We start from the raw sequence: 22,747 nt of genomic DNA on the forward strand, positions 1-22,747 counted from the left end.
CATATAGAATAAATTGCATCATATTAAAATAAGATTAAATTTATCAAATAATTCATTTTTACCTTTATAATTTATTTATCTTTAATTTATTTTAAAGCTAAACAAATATCATTCAAATAAAATCATACTTTCTTTATTTTATTTAAATTTCTCAATTGAGTAATTGTAGATGTTAATTTTTTTATTAGCAGATAAAGCCTAATCATAATTTGTAACAAAAAAATTTAATTTAAAATTTAAAAATGACAAATTAGTTAATTAATTAGATAATGTAGAATAGGTAGGTGGCTGACGACTGCCTTTAAATTGTTTTTCCTGGTTATCAATTTTGATTTTTAGATAAATAAATAAATAAAAAAACAATAAAAAATCTACAAAATAATATTTTAATAAAATATAAGATGATTCTATCATTATTTGCTATTGCTGTTTTAGCTTGTTCGATAACCTGCTTTGAAACGTTAAGTACGTCAAGTTTTGTAAGTGACGAATAACCGTAAAGCTTATTTATAGCAAACATAAATTTGGGTACTCCGCCTTAAAATATTCCTGTTATGTTGTTTTTTGGCACTTATCTTCCAAGTTTTGGATAATTCATACTTAACAAAAGTGTGTAAGGCACTAATGAAATGTTTGATCTATTTTAATAATAAATAGGAATGACAAATTATTATGATTTAGATAGTAGCACTACTTCTTAAATAAAAGGTAATTATGAATCAGTATAAGAATTTTCAGGAGCATATGGTGGGAAAATGACTGGAAAATATGTTCAAGATGTCTTGTAAATTGGAAAATTAAAATTCGAATACTACTTTGCTTGCGCATAGTAAATAACAAGTCTAAACAAAGCCTACAGTGGAGGATTGATATTTTTCTAAAGAACCGAAGATAACATATTCGATTTAATGTACCAATAAAAAATTACTAAGACAAGAGATTATATTTTATAAGGAAGTACTTATAAGCTTAATGGATTTTATTTTAGCAATATAGGATATGATTTGAAAATTCTTTACGATTTGGGATCTAATTCATAATATTACAATTATCCACCTAATTAGCTAGTGCCTAATAGTGACCTTTTTGAAATGTATTCCTACGGAATTTACTTAGAAGGTGAGGACGTCTCTGATAAAATTAAATAAAAAAGAATCTAAATAGATCAACTTACAGATACTAGTGGTTTAAGATTTGATCAAATTACAATACCCTCAGATTTATTTTAAATAATCGTTTCCAAATATGATTATGTAGAAAGTTTGTTAATTAGTAATTGCACTCAATGTTAATGTGATAGGGCTAAAAACCTCCCTAAAATTACTCTTATAACTTAAGAATATAAGCTGACAATAGACCCTAGTTAATATACTGAATATTATGAAGAAAAAGACCTTTGTAAAATCAAACTATCTTAATAAGACTGTTTTAATTTTGCAAAATCTTTAATATTTAATTCTAACACTCAAGTCATGTATTCAAAATAAACTGATACTGTAAGGTTAATAGGTGCTTAAACAATAAATCATGCAAATATAGATGCAATCAAATATATTTTCCCTATCTTTACCGCTATAATTTTAGCTGGATTGCTATTTACTTTTTCTTGGACTATTTACTAATTATAACCTTTAAAATTAGAATAAATATAATTAAAAGAGAAATTAAATATTTTTATAAAACTTTGAATTTATATAAGCTATCTTTTGGCCATTTAAGAATTTATATAGTAGTAAATAATATAAATTTATTTTTTAATCTCTTTTTTAAAGCTAAAATTAATTTTATTAATTTATCAAAAAAAAAAAAATAGTTTTACAAGTAAAAATAAATAAATTGATTTTTTAATTGAGTTAAAATTTAGTTACCAATAAAAAAGTTATTTTTTTAATAATTTATATAATAAACAAGTTTGATTTATTGATTGGGAAACAAACAGTTTACAAAAAAAAAATTTATAAACATAATTATCAATCAATTTATTAACGATAAAATAGAAAATTATCAAATAATAAATTTCAATACGATTTTAAAAAATAATTACTTGTTGTCTATTTATACATGCTTCACGCTTTTTTATTTACTCATAAATTAATTAGCTTAAATAAAATATTAACATTTTATTGTCTTAAATTTGTTTTTGTAGTTTAAAATCTTTATTTTGATTTGTAAAAGATTTCTTTAAATAAAGTGATCATAATTCTTATTCAATCCTTTAAATACATTTTATATTTACTGAATTATTAATTTAAAATTTTTAATTAATTTAAATGATAAATTAAATTACTAATTACAAATATAAATGAAGATTTTAAGAAATATTAAAACTTATCTTTCTTTTTTTATTAAATATTTCTAAAAATAAAGTTAAAAAATAAATTATCTGATTGATTTTAAATATTTTTTCTTCCTTTATGATTTTTAAAATTTAACTTTAATACTAAAGAAGTAAGTAAAATCTTCTTTTAAATATTTTTTCCTGAATTATTAATAAAAATTTCCTATAAGAAGTAGCTAGCATCTCTTTAAATTCTAATTAAAAAATAAATTATGAAATTTTTCATTTTAATAGAAAAATAAAGCATTTATTTTTTATTCACTACTTCTAACTTTATGAAAAATTTTCATTGAATTTTATTTCTTTTATCAAGTGTTTCTATGAAAATAAATTCAACATTTAATGATATAGATTTTTTTAGTTTATTTATTTTTTAATTTATCTAATTTCATAAATTAAAATTTCCCATTTAAATACTAGTTTATTTTAAAAAATCCATTCATTCAAATACATAAAATATTTCTATTAATTACAATAAAACTATTAACACAATAAATGATTTAAGCGATTATCAAATTATGTAGGAATTATTAAACAATTCAATTAATATTTTCTAAAACAATTTTATGCAAATAAAGATAAAAATAAATAAATATATTTTGCAATTTGATTGATTTTCATTTATGTTAAACAAACTTAGATAATAAAGCTTCAGTAGCAGAGTTAAATTTGGTGCCAGTGAAATCGGCAGTGCTCCTGTCTTGGTGGTTTTAGAAGAAAGTTCTTACCTACTTAGCAAGTACTTTACCGAGTTCTACACCCCACTAATCAAAACTATTAATATCCCACAAGAAACCTAGTAATTTTTGTAAAGTAAATTAAAAATTAAGTTTTAAATGTAAATAATTTCTTTACCTTCAATAGCAGTTCTATGTTCGTAAAGAGCTAGTAATTAACCAGCAGTGTAAGGATTTAATTCAGTAAATAATAGGGATAAGGAGGGTCTATCTATTGGGAAATATTTATTATTTTGTAAATTTTCAGGAACTTTTTCAGCCTTAAGTTCTTCAATAGTTTTACCACAAGCTAAAGCATCAGGCTATAATAAATAAATAGTTTAATTTGTATAAAAAATAATAATTAGTAAGTAAATAAATAAGTAAGTACTTATGAGAAGAAATTCGACATCAATTCTTCATGACTGGTTACTGGTTCACCAGCTAAAACAACTGTGCCTTAGGATCTGCAGAATCCAATAAATTCGCAAGGAACAATTCTACTTTAATGTAAAAGCTAATAGAAACTATGTTAACCTATAAATTATAATAATTTAAGAATTCTTCTTATCTTAAGGTTACAATACAATCTTAACATTTAAATCATTTATTATCAAAATATATGTTTAACTCTTTAAAATATGATGTAAAAATTTATTTTTTATTAAACAAATCAGTTATATAAAAAAATTTATTTTTATCTTAATAAAAAAATTAAATAAAAAATGCGTTCAATTTTGATTGGCTTAGTAAAAAATTTTATGATGCAATTTATAATTTTTTATAAATTTTGTTTTAGGTTTTAATGACTAAATTAAAAATGGTTCAATTTTCGAAAGTAAATTTTCCTAAATTAGAATAGAAACAGCAAGTAATTTAAAAATAAATCAAATAAATTCAATTTTTTTTTCAATCAGTAGAAATACACAAAATTAAGCAATTTGAGTTTCAATAGCTTAATTTAAAAAATTAGCTATTCGATCAGATAAATTTGATTAGGTTAAATGTATTTCTTTTTTAAATTAGAGTAGAATGATTTAATCAATTATTGATCTAATTAGAATTTAATTAAAAACTCAATTTAACCTCTAAATATTTGCTTTTTAGTCAAACTTATTTACTCTTTATTAAATTTAATATTGATATTTCATACTTTCTACTCTTCAAAATACACAATTTTCAAAACAAAAGCAAAGAGTTTAAAAAGCTTAACTCAAAAAAAACAACAAAATATTAAGCAACATATATTTTTTTATTAAACATTCCAAATCTTATAGTTATAATTATAAATAGAAAAAAGAAATATATTGTCTACAAAAGCAAATAAATTTATATTTTTAATTTATCCAAATAATTTATACTCTATATAAAATAAAATAAATTCAAAGCTAGCAGTTTATAAATTTTAGACTTCCTAAATTTAAATAGACTATAAAATATTTAAATTATATTTATTATTGATAAATATGTAAATTATAAATAGTAATAATTAAATCAAAAATTTCTATATTTCTGTATTTACAATTTATTTAAAAATCAATGAGAAAGTCATCACAAAAAATGATATTGAGATTTTTGTTTTAGTTTTAAATAGAAATTATCAAAAATATGAATCTGATAAATCTGATTTCCAACAAATTGATTAAAATGTTTAATAAAAAATAATATTTTAAATTATTCTATAGATAAAAATAAAAAAATACATTTTAATTTATTTTTTGTAGAGTATTTCATATTTATTGAAAAATAAAAACTACACGTAGTAATTTCTATCGAAAATATTGGTTATTGATTAGATATAAGATATTATATTTATTATCATTTATATCATAAAATTTTTTTCATAATATTGTCAGCTAATAAGCTAGTAGATGAAAAATTATTGTTGCTTTTGTTAAGTATTTTTTTTAATGATTAGTATTTTATGATGTTAAAACTAGTTTTTACTTTTTAGATCATATTTTTCTCTTCAAAAGTGTGTGGGATATTTTATTTTAATTAAAAAGTAAGTTGATAATATTATTTTATTTTAAATATTTGCAACAAAAAATCATATAATTAATTTATCGTAAGAGTAGAATATAATTTATTTAATTAATTATTCTGCAAAAAATTATAATTTAGATTTTTTCCAAAGATATATAAATTTTTATTTCATTTTAATTTATTTAAATAAAAATAAATAGAAGTTAAGTTCACTTTTAGTAAGGAAAATTCTTTCATATCAAATTATTTGATAAAATTTAAGGTTTATAGTATAAGAATACCTAAATATAATTTTTTTTGAAGGTTATTTCCTTGGATTTAGTGTAAATTTTTTTGATTTTAATAGGTAATGTGTTTAATAATTTATTTTATTAAATAATTTTAAAAATATATTTTTATAATAATGAAGTAAATATTTAAAAGCTCTTTTGGTAAATAGTAATATTAAGTATTTTATGTAAAAAGTTAAATTTAAGGTTTAGCCAATAAAATATTAACTTTTTCATTTTTATTAATGTTTTTTTAAATACAACTTTTTCAGAAATAGTTATTTATATTTTAATGATTTACTTTTTTTGATTTACAATTTTTTTTAAGTGATTATTTATATTGAGTGAATAATTGCAATCATCAAGAATAGTAATTTTACATTTAAATGCTTTTAGAATTTAGTTCTAATATTAATATGTTTTACAAAAATTTAAAACTTAGATTTAGTTAAATTATTAGATTTTGAAATTTAAATAATTATAAGAAATTAACAGAATTTTTTAATTTTTGAATTTGGATGAGGAAAATTTGTTTAAAGGAATAGTAATTAAAAATAGCTAGATAAATTAAAATTTTAATTTTAATACACTAAAATACTACCATAATTGAATAATGGATTATTAAAATTAACAAATACTCCTTTTTCGCAATAAACTAATCTAATAAAATAAATTGCATCAAATTAAAATAAGATTTTATTTATTGAATAATATATTTTTACCTTTACACTTTATTTATCATTAATTTGTTTGTTTTAAAGCTAAACAAATATCATTCAAATAAAATCAAACTTTCTTTATTTTATTTAATTTTTGCAGAAATTAACAAATTTAATTAAATTTGAGTATTTGTATATATGTTTAGTTTTTTTGTTAGTAGATAAAGCCTAATCGTAATTTGTAACAAAAAATCTTAATTTAAAATTTAAAAAAATTAAAAATAAGTTAATTAATTAATTAAAATAGACGAGGTAAGTGGACTGCCTTTAAATTGGTTTTCCAGGTTATTAATTTTTATTTTTAGATAAATAAATAAATATATAAAAAAAAACAATAAAAAATCTACAAAAAATATTTTAATAAAATATAAGATGATTCTATCTTTATTTGTTATTGCTGTTTTAGCTTGTTCGATAACCTGCTTTGAAACGTTAAGTACGTCAATTCCTGTAAGTAACTAACAACCATAAAGCTTACTTATAGCAAACATAAATTTGGGTACTCCTCCTTAAAATATACCAGTTATGTTGTTTTTTGGCACTAATCTTCCACGTTTAGGATAATTCATACTTAACAAAAGTGTGTAAGGCACTAATGAAATTTTTGATTTACTTTAAAAATAAATAGGAATGACAAATTATTATGATTTAGATAGTAGCACTACTTCTGAATAAAAAGGTGATTATGAATCAGTATAAGAATAATCAGGATATGGTGGGTAAATGAGAGGAAAATATGTTCAAGATGTTTTGTAAATTGGAAAATTAAAATTCAAATACTACTTTGCTTGCGCATAGAAAATAACAAGTCTAAACTAAGCCTATAGTGGTGGAATGATATTTTTCTAAAGAACCGAAGATAACATATTCGATTTAATGTACAAATAAAAAATCATTAAGACAAGAGATTATGTTTTATAAGGAAGCACTTATGAGATTAATGGGGGATATTCTAGCAATAAAGGATATAATTTGAAAATGCATTTCGATTTGGAATCTAATTCATAATATTATAATTATCCACCTAATTAGCTAGTCCCTAATAGTGATATTTTTGAAATGTATTGCTACGGAATTTACTTAGACGGCGAGGATATCTCTGATAAAATTAAATACAAAAGAATCTTCATAGATTAACTTACAGATACTATTGATTTAGGAGATAATACAATTGGAATCCCCTTAGATTTATATTCAATGCTCGCTTCCAAATATGATTCTGTAGGAAGGTAGTAAATTTTTAATTGCGCTAAATGTTAATGTGATTAAATTAAGAATCTCCCCACAATTACTCTTATAACTTAAGAATATAAGCTGACAATAGACCCTAGTTAATATACTTAACATATTGAATAAATGGATATGTGTTAAGTCCATCTAACTTAAGAAAAATAATTTAATTTTGCAAAATCTTTAATATTTAATTCTAACATTCAAGTCATGTATTCAAAATAACCTGATACTGTAAGGCTTATAGGTGCTTAAACAATAAATCATGTAAATATAGACGCAATTAAATATATTTTCCCTATTTTTACAGCTATAATTTTAACAGGATTGCTATTTACTTTTTCTTGGACTATTTATTAAATATAGCCTTTAAAATTAGAATAAAAATAATTAAAAGAGAAATTAAATATTTGTATAAAACTTTGAATTTATGTAAGCTAGCTAGCTAGCTAGCTATCTATCTATCTATTTATCTAACTATCTTTTTCTCATTTATGAATGTGTATGTATAGTAAATAAATAATATAGATATATTTTTTAATCTCTTTTAAGGTTAAAATTTTAAATTGTTTTTTTAAATTGAGTTAGAATTTACTTACCAATAATTAAAAAGTTATTTTTTGATAATATATATTATAAATAAATTTATTTGATTAGGGTGCGAGCGAGAAAGAGACATATTATTTTTAAAAATTTTATAAAAAAAATTATCTATTCAGTTCATAAATACATTTTTATTTAGAAAAGATAAAAGTGAAAATTATCAAATATTAAATATCAATAAGATTTTGAGAGAAATATTTGATTGTTGTTTATTAATACAAGTTTTATGCTTTTGTATTTACCCAAAAATTAATTAGCTTAAATAAAATGTTAACGTTTTATTGTCTTAAATTTGTTTTTGTAGTTTAAAATTTTTATTTAGATTTATAAAAGATTTCTTTGAAATAAAATAAATAATACATTATTTTATATTTATTATTTTAAAAGTTTTAATTAATTTTAAATGGAAAATTGAATCACTAATTAATTATAAATATAAATGCAAATTTTAATAAATATTAAAACTTTTCTTTCTATTTTTATTAAATATTTCTAACTAAAAAATTAAGTTATTTTATAAATTAGCTCTTTGATTTTAAATATTTTTTCTTCATTTATGATTTAAAAAATATAACTTTATAACTTAATTTTAAGTAAAATCTTCCTTTAATTAATTTTTCTTGAATTATTAACAAAAATTTCGTAACAGGATGAGCAAGCATCTCTTTAAATTCTAAATTAAAAAAAATTATTTGAAATTTTCATTTTAATGTATAAATATAATGATAAATCAATCCTTTTTTAGTTTATTTATTTTTTAATTAATCTAATTTCATAAATTAAAAATTCTTATTTAAATACTTGTTTATCCTTAAAAATTCATTAAAATACATTAAATATTTCTATTAACAACCTTAAAACTGGTAACACATTAAATGATTTAAGCGATTATCAAATTATGTAGGAATTATTAAACAATTCAATTAATATTTTCTAAAACAATTTTATGCAAATAAAGATAAAAATAAATAAATATATTTTGCATTGTTATTGATTTTCATTTATGTTAGACAAACTTAGATAATAAAGCTTCAGTAGCAGAGTTAAATTTTGTACCAGTGAAATTGGCAGTGTTCTTGTCTTTGTGGTTTTAGAAGAAGGTTCTTACCTACTTAGCAAGTACTTTACCGAGTTCTACACCTCACTAATCAAAGCTATTAATATCCCACAAGAAACCTAGAAATTTTTGTATAGCAAATTAAAAATTAAGTTTTAAATGTAAATAATTTTTTACCTTCAATAGCAATTCTATGTTCGTAAAGAGCAAGTAATTAACCAGCAGTGTAAGGATTTAATTCAGTAAATAATAAGGATAAGGAGGGTCTATCTCCAGGGAAATATTTGTGATTTTGTAAATTCTCAGGAACTTTTTCAGCCTTAAGTTCTTCAATAGTTTTACCACAAGCTAAGGCATCAGGCTATTATAAATAAATAGTATAATTTGTATAAAAAATATTAATTAGTAAATAAATGAGTACTTATGAGAAGGAATTAGACATCAATTCTTCATGACTGGTTACTTTGGTTCTCCAGCTAAAACAAAAGGGCACTAGGATCTGCAGAATCCAATAAATTCGCAAGGAACAATTCTACCTTAATGTAAAAGCTAATAGAAACTATGTTAACCTATATGTTATTTAATTTATTATTATTTTTTTAAAAACTATTACATTAACTATTAAGGTTAAGTATATAATAATATGTGCTTTTAAATTAATAATGTTGATTACCATTAGTACCAGGTTCACCAAAATTAACGACTGTACATTCATAATCAAGGGTTTGTCCAGCAAGATTTACTCTCTTACCATTCGATTCCATGTCTAATTATTGTGCATGAGGAACAAATTTAAAGAGAGCTTAGCAGTAAGGAAGAATAGCTCTGGCATTTAAATTCTTAATTGAGGTATTGTAGAATCCAACCAAAGCTAATAACAAAGGTAAATTTCCTTTAATTGAAGTTGTTTTTGCTAAATGGGTATCAATATTGTGAGCACATATTTTTAAATTAATGTTTAGCCTAAATTTATATAAAATTTAATTATAAGCAATCCTTTTTAGAATCTATCCATATAATCGTTGCCAAATTGAATAGACAATGGGGGAATACCTACTGCACTCCAGACTTAGTATCTTCCACTGACCCAATCCCAGAAGCCAAAAACTTTTTCAGCTGAGATACCAAACTTGGAGGTATCAGTTAAATTAGTAGAAGCAGCACACATGTGGTGATTGACTAAATCCTTAATTTTATCTTCATTCTTGCAAACAAAACCTATATTTAAAAATTAAACCATTAATTTATTTAAACAATTAAATATTTAATTAAAATATCAAGCAAAATTTTTATTTGTTTCAAATATGTTATAGGAATTTCTATCAAAAATATTGATTATAAATTAGATATACAATATTATTATATTAATTATCATTCATATCATAAAAAATTTTTCATAATATTATTATCATATCAGCATTAAAGGATCTACAAAAAAAATTTTAGGCAATATTAATATTAAATAAAAATATATCCAATTTATTTATAGTGAATTTTCTGTTTAAAAGAACTAACTTGAGTTTATTTGAATGAATTCTCTATTAATTAGAGGGAAAGTGTAAAATCCCACATGATGATAGTATAATTTTTGTGCTTGTCTTCAGCAACTAATAGATGAAAAAAGTATTATTGTTTTTGTTATTTTATGTTTGTATTATATGATTAGTATTTATTTAATGATGTTAAAACTTGTTTTTACTTTTTCCATCATATTTTTCTGAAATTAACTAAAGTTTTTTCTCTTCAAAAATTTTGTGAGATATTTTATATTTTTAATAAATAAATTTTGTAATAAAAAATAATATAATTAATTTATTGTAAAAGTAGAGTATAATTTATTTAAATTTTCTATTTTATTTTAATTGATTTCAATAAAAATAAATAGAATTTAAGTTCTATTTTAGCAAGTAAATTTAACTATTCCCTCATATAAAATTATTTGATAAAATTAAAGCTATAATGTATAGAAATACCTAAATATTAATTTTTTGAAGGCTCTTTTCTTGGATCTAGTGAATTTATTTATTAAAATCTTTGGATTTTATAGATAATGTGTTTATTTAAAAATATATTTTTATAATAACGAAGTAAATATTTAAAAGCTCTTTTGGTAAATAATAATATTAAGTATTTAATGTAAAAAGTTAAATTTAAGGTTTAGCCAATAAAATATTAACTTTTTTCACTTTTATTAATGTTTTTTTCATTTACAACTATTACAGAAAAAGTAATTTATATATTTTAATGACTTAATTTTTTTTATTTATAATTTTTATAAAGTGATTATTTATATTTAATGAATAATTGCAATCATCAATTATAGTAATGTTTCATTTAAATGCTTTTAGAATTTAGTTCTAATATTAATATGTTTTACAAAAATTTGAAACCCAGAGCAAGTTAAATTATTAGATTTTGAAATTTAAATAATTATAAGAAATTAACAGAATTTTTTAATTTTTGAATTTATATGAGGATAATTTGTTTAAAGGAAAAGTAATATAAAAATAGATAGATAGAAAGATAAATACTATCATAATTGAATAATAAATAACTAAAATTAAAAAATACTTCTTATCCGCAATAAACTAACCATATAGAATAAATTGCATCTTATTATAATAAGATAAAATTTATCAAATAATTCATTTTTACCTTATAATTTATTTATCATTAATTTGTTTTAAAGTTAAACAAATATCATTCAAATAAAATCATACTTTCTTTATTTTATTTAAATTTAGCAATAGAAATTCACAAATTTAATTAAATTTGAGTATTTGTAGATGTTAATTTTTTTATTAGTAGATAAAGCCTAATCATAATTTGTAACAAAAAAACTTAATTTAAAATTTAAAAAATTACAAATTAATTAATTAATTAATTAGATAATATAGAATAGATAGGTGGCTCACGACTGCCTTTAAATTTTTTTTCCTGGTTATTAATTTTTATTTTTAGATAAATAAATAAATAAAAAAACAATAAAAAATCTACAAAAAATATTTTAATAAAATATAAGATGATTCTATCTTTATCTGTTATTGCTGTTTTAGCTTGTTAGATAACCTGCTTTGAAACGTTAAGTACGTCAAGTTTTATAAGTGACTAATAACCGTAAAGCTTACTTATAGCAAACATAAATTTGGGTACTCCGCCTTAAAATATTCCAGTTATGTTGTTTTTTGGCACTAATCTTCCACGCTTAGGATAATTCATACTTAACAAAAGTGTTTAAGGCACTAATGAAATGTTTGATTTATTTTAATAATAAATAGGAATTACAAATTATTATGATTTAGATAGTAGCACTACTTCTTAAATAAAAGGTAATTATGAATCAGTATAAGAATTATCAGGAGGATATGGTGGGAAAATGACTGGAAAATATGTTCAAGATGTCTTGTAAATTGGAAAATTAAAATTTTTATACTACTTTGCTTGCGCATAGTAAATAACAACTCTAAACTAAGCCTACAGTGGTGGATTGATATTTTTCTAAAGAACCGAAGATAACATATTCGATTTAATGTACCAATAAAAAATTACTAAGACAAGAGATTATATTTTATAAGGAAGTACTTATAAGCTTAATGGAGGATAATTTAACAATATAGGATATAATTTGAAAATGCTTTTTGATTTGGAATCTAATTCATAATATTATAATTATCCACCTAATTAGCTAGTCCCTAATAGTGACCTTTTTGAAATGTATTCCTACGGAATTTACTTAGACGGCGAGGATATCTCTGATAAAATTAAATACAAAAGAATCTAAATAGATTAACTTACAGATACTCAAGGTTTAAGATTTGATCAAATTACAATACCCTCAGATTTATTTTAAATAATCATTTCCAAATATGATTATGTAGAAAGTTTGTAAATTAGTAATTGCACTCAATGTTAATGTGATAGGGCTAAAAACCTCCCTAAAATTACTCTTATAACTTAAGAATATAAGCTGACAATAGACCCTAGTTAATATACTGAATATTATAAAGATTAAGACCTTTGTCAAATCAAACTATCTTAAAATGACTATTTTAATTTTGCAAAATCTTTGATATTTAATTCTAACATTCAAGTCATGTATTCAAAATAATCTGATACTGTAAGGCTTATAGGTGCTTAAACAATAAATCATGTAAATATAGACGCAATTAAATATATTTTCCCTATTTTTACAGCTATAATTTTAACAGGATTGCTATTTACTTTTTCTTGGACTATGTATTAATTATATCCTTTAAAATTAGAATAAATATAATTAAAAGAGAAATTAAATATTTCTGTAAAAATTTGAATTTATGTTAGTATTTTTTGATCATTTATGAATGTATAAAGTAGTAAATAATATAAATTTATTTTTTAATCTCTTTTTTAAGGTTAAAATTTTATTAAATTATCAAAAAAAAAAAATAGTTTTATAAATAAAAATAAATAAATTGATTTTTTAAAATTGAGTTAAAATTTAGTTACCATAAAAAAAAATTTATTTTTTTGATAATGTATGTAATAGATAAGTTTGATTGAGAAACAGGCAGGTTACAAAAAAAATTATCAATCAAGTACATAAATAAATAAATTTTATTAATTTAGGATAGATAAAAGAGAAAACTATCAAATAATAAATTTCAATACGATTTTAAGAAATATTTGTTTGCTGTTTATTTATACAAGCTTCACTCTTTCTTATTAACCCATAAATGATTAGCTAAATTGGCATTTTGTTGTCTTAAATTTGTTTTTGTAGTTTAAAATCTTTATTTTGATTTGTAAAAGATTTCTTTAAATAAAGTGCTCATAATTCTGACTTAATAATTTTAATTAAATTCATTTTATATTTATCTGAATTATTATTTTAATAAATTTAATTAATTTAAATGAAAAATCGAATCACTAATTACAAATATAAATGAAAATTTAAAGAAATATTAAAACAAACTAACTTATCTTCTTTTTTTATTAAATATTTCTAAAAATTAAGTTTTTAAATAAATTATCTCTTTGATTTTAAATATTGTTCTTCATTTATGATTAAAAAAATTTAACTTTAATATTAAAGAAGAATGTAAAATCTTCCTTTAAATAATTTTTCCCGAATTATTAACAAAAATTTAGTAAAAGAAGTAGCGTAGCATCTCTTTAAATTCTAATTAAAAAAAATTATGAAATTTTTTATTTTAATGTATTATTAGAACATTTATTTATTCATTACTTACTTCTAACTTTATGAAAAATTGTTATTTAAGTTTATTTCTTTTCAAGTATTTCTATAAAATAAATTCAAAATCTAATGATAAATATATTTTTTTAGTTTATTATTTTTTAATTAATCCAATTTTATAAATTAAAAATTCCCATTTAAATGCTTGCCAAATATTCTTAAAAATCCATTAAAATACATTAAATATTTCTATTAATTACCATGAAACTGTTAGTTAATACAATAAATGATTATCAAATTATGTAGGAATTATTAAACAATTCAATTAATATTTTCTAAAACAATTTTATGCAAATAAAGATAAAAATAAATAAATATATTTTGCACTATGATTAATTTTCATTTATGTTAGACAAACTTAGATAATAAAGCTTCAGTAGCAGAGTTAAATTTGGTACCGCTGAAATCAGCAGTGCTCTTGTCTTGGTGGTTTTAGAAGAAGGTTCTTACCTACTTTGCAAGTACTTTACCGAGTTCTACACCCCACTGATCAAAACTATTAATATCCCACAAGAAACCTAGAAATTATTGTAAAGTAAATTAAAAATTAAGTTTTAAATGTAAATAATTTCTTTACCTTCAATAGCAGTTCTATGTTCGTAAAGAGCAAGTAATTAACCAGCAGTGTAAGGATTTAATTCAGTAAATAATAAGGATAAGGAGGGTCTATCTCCAGGGAAATATTTGTGATTTTGTAAATTTTCAGGAACTTTTTCAGCCTTAAGTTCTTCAATAGTTTTACCACAAGCTAAGGCATCAGGCTTTAATAAATAAATAAATAAATAAATAAAAAGTATAATTTGTATAAAAAATATTAATTAGTAAGTAAATAAGTACTTATGAGAAGAAATTGGACATCAATTCTTCATGACTGGTTACTGGTTCTCCAGCTAAAACAACTGGGCGTTAGGATCTGCAGAATCCAATAAATTCGCAAGGAACAATTCTACCTTGATGTAAAAGCTAATAGAAACTATGTTAACCTATAAATTATTTAAATTATTATTATTAATATTTAAGCTATTACATTAACTATTAAGGTTAAGTATATAATAATATGTGCTTTTAAATTAATAATTTTGATTACCATTAGTACCGGGTTCACCAAAATTAACGACTGTGCATTCATAATCAAGGGTTTGTCCAGCAAGATTTACTCTCTTACCATTCGATTCCATGTCTAATTATTGTACATGAGGAACGAATTTACAGAGAGCTTAGCAGTAAGGAAGAATAGCTCTGGCATTTAAATTCTTAATTGAGGTATTGTAGAATCCAACCAAAGCTAATAACAAAGGTAAATTTCCTTTAATTGAAGTTGCTTTAGCTAAATGGGTATCAATGTTGTGAGCACCTATTTATTTTTAAATTAATTTATAGCTTAAATTAATATTAAAATTTAATTATTAGCAAACCTTTTAAGAATCTATCCATATAATCATATCCGAATTGAATAGATAATGGGAGAATACCTACTGCACTCCAGACTGAGTATCTTCCACCAACCCAATCCCAGAAGCCAAAAACTTTTTCAGCTGAGATACCAAACTTGGAGGTATCAGTTAAATTAGTAGAAGCAGCACACATGTGGTGATTGACTAAATCCTTAATTTCATCTTCATTCTTGCAAACAACTCCTATAATTAGAAATTAAACCATTAATTTTTTAATTAAACCATTAAATTTTTATTAAAATATTAAGCTAATTTTTTATTTATTTCAAATAAATTCAAGTCTATTTGTTTATAATTTAATTAGCAATTTCTGCACTTTTTATTAAAAATAAATGTTTACCTTTCAATTTGTATTGTTCAATGAGCCAGTTACGACAAGTACGAGCATTCAACATAGTCTCAGCAGTTGTGAAAGTCTTAGAGTTGATGATGAATAAGGTTTCTTCAACACACAATCCTTCAGTAGCTCTAGAAAAATCAATAGGATCTACATTAGCCAAGAATCTAGTTAAGTTAGAACATAAAAAGTTAAGTAGGAATATAAACGCTTACAAATGAAATGAATTTTTAGCATTATTCTAAAATTAATTTGAATGCATACCTTAGCTTTCTATCCTAGGCTCTGGCAACTGCTTCGGGATGAGAACGGAGAGCTTCATAAACGAATTCAATGGATAAATAAGAACCACCAATACCAATTACAACAACATTTTTGAGGGTTCTACCAGTCTTTCCTTTCAAATGTCCAGAACGGATTTAGTTAGAGAAGTTTTCGATTCTGTGGAGAGTTTCGTGGACTTCTTCAACAACATTCTTTCCATCGGTGACGATCTTTTCACCCTTTTGAGCTCTCAAAGCAACATGTAAGACTGCTCTTCCTTCAGTGGTGTTAATTTTTTCCTAAAATTAATAAATTTTGATATGAATTTATTCATTTTAGAAGTAATAGTTTTTTAATCAAAAATATTTCAAAATTCAATCCATTTATATTGATTAAGAGCTATTTTTAATTTAAAAAAGGGAATATTTACTCCTGAGAACATCTTCTTGACTCCTTCATAGACTCCTGATTTAACAGCAACTTCTTCTAAGAGGTTTAATGTTTAGTCAGTAATTTTTTCATGGGTTAAATCCAATACAATGTTGTCATGTTCAAAGATCAAATGCTTTTAATAGAATTAGAAAATAAAATTAACTAAAATTTACAATGAAACATCTTTTAAATTGATTTTTATGCTAGTATGAATAATTATTCATGTTTAATATGTCAAAAACAACTTCGGAAATATAAGATACATTTCACTTTAAGTTATTATTCGTAATTTATCATCTTAAATTATTAAAGTAGAAACAAGCTTAAAATAAGTCTAATTCAAATTAGAAAACACATATTTTAAAAAAATGATTACTTTGTTTCTTTCCTTATCAGCTAAAAGGTCTCTAAGATGAGTTTTAGAGAGTTCAGCATCATGCTTCTAGAGGTTGGCCCACAATTCCTTTCTGCTCATTGTTCTTATTTATAAATACTATAATTTTTTTAAATGTATCTTTTAAAAGATTAAAGATTTTATTATTTTTAATTAAAATTTTTATAGAATCAAGAATGGAGAATCTTTCTTTTCTACTGGTGGGTAGGATAAGTAAAGTAGGTATTTAATTTATCATGTATGTATGTATTTTGGATTATTTGCTATTTTAATAAGCGATTTATATAGCACTTATCTCAATAAAAAAATATACTCTACTAAGCAATTTTATAATAATACGCAATTCCAACCGTTTTGGATTGAGTTTTTTGTTGTATGGAATATGATGTATCTTTTATTTATTCTATGATTATCATTTATTTATCAACTATTCTTAAATATATAATATAAATTTCTATTAAAATATTGCAATAAAAGTTTACTTCTATTATTTATGATTGCCTAAAAACCATCATAATAAAGATTATAAAATAACAAACTACGAGAATAGTGTAACAATTAAATTTAATCAAGTATTTATATTATTTCTTATCAAAAATTTTGATTCTATATCAATTTTATTTTAAATTAATTAAGTAATGATGCATTTGAATAATTTAGAATTAGTTTATTCCATTTAAAAGTTGATATTTAAAATAATCTCAAATAAAATTTAAAATACTCATAGATATTTAAACGAAAGTATTATTTACACAAGAAAATGCTTAGATATTTATTAAACCAGGAAAAATAACTATGCTCTTTCCTATTTTTTTATTTATTTATTTATAGTTTAGATTAATTGTTCATTTCTTTTTAATTGAAAGAGGAAAATGATCAATTAATTAATTTATTTATTTATTTAATAGATATTAATTGATAAAGGAATTAGAACCTTAAATTATTTATTTATTTATATTGATTTTGTTAATTTATTAAGTAATTATTTTTTCACTGCTTTTATGGCAAGACCATACTGCCATTTTTTTCAAGTAATTGTTTAGAGCTCCTCCATTTATTTTATAGTTCTATTTCTTCAAGATAGTTTTCGAAGAACTTTTAACAAATTATAATTAATGCATAGAATTCAATATGAAAGAACTTACATATTCTAATTTATTCCTTTTAATTAATCTGCAAATCTCAATCGGAGTTTTCTTATTCTAATTATAAAATTTATATTTAATATTAAATATTTCAAAGATAATTTTATTACTGAGTTAAGGGCATGTAGATTTGCTCCTTTTGAAAGGAGGTATTTTATAACTTTTAAATTACATTTTCTACTTGCCATATGAAGAACTGTATCACCTTCCTAATATTATTTCAACAAAAAAATGTCTGATACTATTAAATACTTTAAGTTAAAATACCTTATCAATAGTATTAATTAAATCTGGGTTCCTATCTAGCAAGAATTCTATTTCTATTAAATCATTTTCTGCAAGTCTTCTACAAAATAATTCCTCTTCTTCAGTTATTTATTTACTTTTAAATCTTTGCTTAAGTTCTTCTAGCTGCTTTTTTTACTCTTGCATAATCTAAAAAAATAAAATATCAAAAATGGAATATTTTATGTAAACAAATAAAAATAAATTGAAATTAATCCATATGAAAATCAATAAACAATAATAAACTGAATTAATAAAAATAAGAAATCTTCATAACAAAAAAAACTTTTTTTGAAAAAAATATTTTCAAATCATATTTTCCAATTCCATTCATTAAAATTGAACTAATTAATAATCCAATATTTAAATTTTTTGTAAAAAATGAATAAAAGGTTTCATAATTTTTCTAAATATTTGGCTATTATTTCATTTTAAACTAAAAAAATAAATTATTTATTTGATAAAAAATTTTCAAAAGTATAAAAAAATAAATTAAATGAATAAAAATATGTTAATTAATTAATTTACTTGGTCATCAGTTTTATTATGAGTCATTTCATAGAAGGGTTTTAATATTTCTTTTTCTGGTAATTCTTGTAATTATATAGCTTGAGTTTCTTCTTCTTCGTCTAAGTGAGATTAGGATTAAATTAATTTATGTGATTATATTTTATTTATTTTATCTGTCTTTTAAATTTGAGGCAGCTTGTCTGTAGAAATATAAGCTTATTATTGGTTTTTAATTGGAGGGAGTTTTTCTGATTATTGAGTTTCAATTTTTTCTTTTATTTCTTAATTTTCTTATAACTCTTTTGCTAACTTAGCTTTCTCTTCGTTTAAGTACTTTAAAATAATAATATTTCTATCTACGTCTAAATCTTTAAATGATAAATATTCTAGAGGTGGTACTATAAGATGGCTATTTTTAATGCTATATTATTATTTTAGCTTTAGGATTACATTTTCTTTAAGATTTTCTTTTATCAAATCAACTTTATCTGCTAAAGTAAGTTCATGGTTTTGCTCTTAAAATAAATCGAAGATCTTTTTTTTTTTCCCATAATTTTTAAGAATTTTTTTAGGTTTGAATGGATCAAAAGCCTCATTAAAATTAAATTTTTTCTTTTTTTCCTTTTAACTGGGAACCTATTTTTCTTCCAGCTAATTATCATCATCATTGTTATGTGGAATCACCAGGTCAGTATAACTTTAATATTTAGTATTTTAATCTTAATTTGCATTATTTTATTGCTACAAAGGTTCTTATCCTATAAAATATTTTTTTAATTATAATTTGCCATTTTAATAATTTATTTTTTAAATAAATAAAATTTTTAATTTACTTAAACTCTCTTTAAAATACTCTTCTATTTTCGCCCTATCTTCTGGACTCATTTAACAGAGAGTGACAAAATTCATTTTATGTAATTTAGGATTGAATTTGAAATTTTCATCATTGAGAAGTGAATGCAAAGAGTTTTTTTCAATTCTTAAAATATCTTTTTATGCCTTTTAGTAAATTAATTTATTAAAATATTAAATACTTTTAAAGAATACTTACATCAATATAATCTAGTCTTTTAGAATTAAAATTTGGCTATCTAGAATTAACTTCATTTTCATATTTCTGTAATTGTTGCTTTACTAAAGTTTTCACTTATTGTTCTGATGATTTTAAAATGATAGCATAGTCAGTGAATTATTTTATAGAGTTTTTCATTTCCTTAAATTAAAATGTTTGATAAATATACTTTTTATCGATGATAAACTTTATTTTACCCTTTAAAAATCTATAATCTAGCTATTTACTTTAGGATTTATTGCACTCAAATTCAATTTACTTACATTTGAAGCATTCTACTACTGCATACTTTCATTAATATTACTTAAATTTTAGCTTATGTTATTGAGATGAAAAGAATGCAAATTAGCTCCTTCATTTAAAGAATTAATGCTCTTAGCTGTTTGTTGTATTAAAAATAAATAAATATTTTTAAAAACCATTTTAGATTTCATTTAAAATATTTTCAAATATGAAAAACTAAAAGATTTTTTGATTTATTCTCTCAATCTTTTTTTACTCTGAAAAATACTTTTCGTTACTAAATGAAACTTAAACATAATATCTTTAATATTTTTTTTAGTTATTTATATTAAATGATTAAGTGCTTATGAAACTTTTTGATAGTTTTTACTTATGTTGTTAGAAGATTAGGCTAGCCTCTAGCTTGCTTCACTTTTTAGGTCAGCGTAAGTTATTTTTTTTTTAGTAAAATTGTCTTGAAATATAAAATTATCAAATCCTGAGTCTTATTTCAATGCCTTGTTGGTCTAGATATTTATTGATTCATTTAAATTATTTGGAATTACATTTGACACATCTTAAGACGCAATCCAAAGTTGAGAGAGGGATTTTAAACTTGCTAATGAATTATTTATTTTTGGAAGCTTTTTAGAGGTTTTAGAATTCCCTATTTATTTCTTAACTGATGAATTTAAAGAACTCATCTGATACTTAAAATTATTGTAGAGGATTTGTTTTAATCCAAAATCAGTCCTAAAAATTAAGATTTATACTGACAAACAAAATAGTCTTTAATTAATTCTTTATAATAATTGGTTCCTTTCAAAACTCCTGTCTTTCAAAAAGTTATCAAAAATAGAAATTCGCTAACATATAACCAAATCAATTTCATTTTATAATGTTGATATTTATTCAAAGTAAAAATGGTTTTATCAAATAATAAAAATCAATGTAAAAAACCTTTTAATTTTATTTTTTCAATTTATCAAAATAATTTTTAATAAATTTTTTTTTTCTAAACTTGAAAAACGAAAAAATAAAATTATAAAATTAGCTTTTAATTCTAAGAAAACTTCTTTTGAAAACGTAAATTGACAAATAATTTATCTTTTAGTTTATATGCATGTTAAAATCTATTCCTACTTTTATTTTTAAGTAAAAGCTCAAGAAAACAAAAGGTTAAAATCAAAATATATTAAAATCAATTTTTGATTATATAAATCAATAATCTTTCTTTTAATCAATAAATTAATTTCAATTAAAATAAGTCAATGAAAATTACTTTTTTTATTTTATTTAATACTAAAAAGAGAAGTAAGTAAGTTTATATGATTTAAGTAAATTGAATACTTTCAATAAAAATAAATTATGGTGAAATAAAATGTTATCATACATGCATAATTTATTTTTTGTGTTGATATAATTTAAAATTGACAATTACTTAATTAATTATTTAAACTTTAAAAATTTTTTTTCTTCAGATTTTATAATTTATTTTTTCAACAGGAATGGGTTCAGAGAGCTTTTGAGTTTCTAAATTGAGTACTTGGTATTATGAATAATTAAAGAATCCTGTATCTTTTTTATAGACAGGAAGATGGAGCATTTTTTCACCTACAAAATCAATCAAATTAAGCTTATCCATCATTTATTATTATTTTGATTACTCTTTGTTGTTTCCATCATCCCCATGAATTTTTACTATTTACAATAATCTTTCACTTGTTTCTATATCTTTCAATGAATTTAAAAAGATATGTTCTAAGAATTTAGAATCTGTCTTGAAAGTTTCTTTATATTATTAAATTAATTCTTTAAAAGGTTCTTCAGCTACTTGGCCTGGTTCAGTTAAATGTCTTTTTGTTAAATTAAGAAAAAACTAAATTAAGTTAAAACTTTATTTATTGTAAATTACTATGTAGAGGTGTATTTTAAAATAAAGAAATCTTCCCTAACCATGTTCACATAATCTAATTCAATTTCGTACTTATCAAGAATACTTAATTTCTTTCCTACTTCTAAAGTTTCATTTAACAAATCTTCAGAAAATTTAGCATCATATTGCTTTAGCAAATTTGCTAATACTTCTCTATCTAATGTATACTCAACGCAGGGTAAAGTAAAATGTTGACATTTTTGGGTATTTACAACAATTTTTCCTTCAATGTCTTACAAAAATAATTTCTATCCAGTATGAAAAGAATTCTTAGTGCTTTTTACTTCTATTTACTTAACTAATTCGCTCTTTGCTAAATTTGCATCAAATACTAATAATTTAGAAGAAGACTTTTTATTTTTTTATGCTTTTAGTAGCTACTCTGCTTGGCTCTCAGGCTTATTTGATACTATTTCACTCATTATTTGTTAACTTAATTATTTTTTGATATTTGTAATTATTAATAATTAATTTTAAGATTTAAAATTTTTATAATGATTAATTTTTTGAAAAAAACAATAAATATTTATTTGAATTTATTATAA

At 21.4% G+C, this 22,747-nt stretch overlaps 8 protein-coding genes across 8 annotated transcripts; 3 read left to right on the forward strand and 5 right to left on the reverse strand. All coding sequences in view use genetic code 6, as the record gives it.

Moving 5' to 3' along the window:
• Positions 1 to 401: 401 nt before the first annotated feature.
• On the forward strand, positions 402 to 1,688 carry TTHERM_01108650 (eukaryotic aspartyl protease family protein; the record flags this gene model as incomplete). Its single annotated transcript, XM_001030226.2, has 1 exon — positions 402 to 1,688. The coding sequence occupies one exon, from the start codon at positions 402 to 404 to the stop codon at positions 1,686 to 1,688; it is 1,287 nt and encodes a 428-aa protein (XP_001030226.2).
• A 1,267-nt stretch (positions 1,689 to 2,955) lies between these two features.
• On the reverse strand, positions 2,956 to 3,652 carry TTHERM_01108660 (glucose-6-phosphate isomerase; the record flags this gene model as incomplete). Its single annotated transcript, XM_001030227.2, has 3 exons — positions 2,956 to 3,134; positions 3,194 to 3,377; positions 3,446 to 3,652. The coding sequence occupies 3 exons, from the start codon at positions 3,650 to 3,652 to the stop codon at positions 2,956 to 2,958; spliced, it is 570 nt and encodes a 189-aa protein (XP_001030227.2).
• Positions 3,653 to 6,400: 2,748 nt separating this feature from the next.
• Positions 6,401 to 7,684, forward strand: TTHERM_01108670 (eukaryotic aspartyl protease family protein; the record flags this gene model as incomplete). Its single annotated transcript, XM_001030228.2, has 1 exon — positions 6,401 to 7,684. The coding sequence occupies one exon, from the start codon at positions 6,401 to 6,403 to the stop codon at positions 7,682 to 7,684; it is 1,284 nt and encodes a 427-aa protein (XP_001030228.2).
• Positions 7,685 to 8,752: 1,068 nt separating this feature from the next.
• TTHERM_01108680 (glucose-6-phosphate isomerase) lies at positions 8,753 to 10,158 on the reverse strand (the record flags this gene model as incomplete). Its single annotated transcript, XM_001030229.2, has 5 exons — positions 8,753 to 9,037; positions 9,096 to 9,279; positions 9,375 to 9,487; positions 9,592 to 9,881; positions 9,972 to 10,158. The coding sequence occupies 5 exons, from the start codon at positions 10,156 to 10,158 to the stop codon at positions 8,753 to 8,755; spliced, it is 1,059 nt and encodes a 352-aa protein (XP_001030229.2).
• Positions 10,159 to 11,940: 1,782 nt separating this feature from the next.
• On the forward strand, positions 11,941 to 13,227 carry TTHERM_01108690 (eukaryotic aspartyl protease family protein; the record flags this gene model as incomplete). The annotated part of the gene is made up of 1 exon (XM_001030230.2): positions 11,941 to 13,227. The coding sequence occupies one exon, from the start codon at positions 11,941 to 11,943 to the stop codon at positions 13,225 to 13,227; it is 1,287 nt and encodes a 428-aa protein (XP_001030230.2).
• A 1,263-nt stretch (positions 13,228 to 14,490) lies between these two features.
• On the reverse strand, positions 14,491 to 17,113 carry TTHERM_01108700 (glucose-6-phosphate isomerase; the record flags this gene model as incomplete). The annotated part of the gene is made up of 9 exons (XM_001030231.3): positions 14,491 to 14,669; positions 14,729 to 14,912; positions 14,989 to 15,134; positions 15,239 to 15,505; positions 15,567 to 15,788; positions 15,946 to 16,109; positions 16,207 to 16,505; positions 16,637 to 16,771; positions 17,015 to 17,113. 9 exons carry the CDS (start codon positions 17,111 to 17,113, stop codon positions 14,491 to 14,493), a joined length of 1,695 nt encoding a protein of 564 aa, XP_001030231.2.
• Positions 17,114 to 17,877: 764 nt separating this feature from the next.
• Positions 17,878 to 20,970, reverse strand: TTHERM_01108710 (ankyrin domain protein; the record flags this gene model as incomplete). The annotated part of the gene is made up of 8 exons (XM_001030232.2): positions 17,878 to 18,234; positions 18,288 to 18,386; positions 18,445 to 18,612; positions 18,991 to 19,730; positions 19,806 to 19,971; positions 20,024 to 20,185; positions 20,242 to 20,423; positions 20,658 to 20,970. 8 exons carry the CDS (start codon positions 20,968 to 20,970, stop codon positions 17,878 to 17,880), a joined length of 2,187 nt encoding a protein of 728 aa, XP_001030232.2.
• A 773-nt stretch (positions 20,971 to 21,743) lies between these two features.
• Positions 21,744 to 22,624, reverse strand: TTHERM_01108720 (hypothetical protein; the record flags this gene model as incomplete). Its single annotated transcript, XM_001030233.1, has 2 exons — positions 21,744 to 22,122; positions 22,182 to 22,624. 2 exons carry the CDS (start codon positions 22,622 to 22,624, stop codon positions 21,744 to 21,746), a joined length of 822 nt encoding a protein of 273 aa, XP_001030233.1.
• Between the last annotated feature and the right edge of the window lie 123 nt (positions 22,625 to 22,747).

The sequence above is a fragment of the Tetrahymena thermophila genome (genome assembly GCF_000189635.1).
Source record: "Tetrahymena thermophila SB210 genomic scaffold scf_8254396, whole genome shotgun sequence".
In the NCBI taxonomy this organism is placed as follows: Eukaryota; Ciliophora; class Oligohymenophorea; order Hymenostomatida; family Tetrahymenidae; genus Tetrahymena; species Tetrahymena thermophila.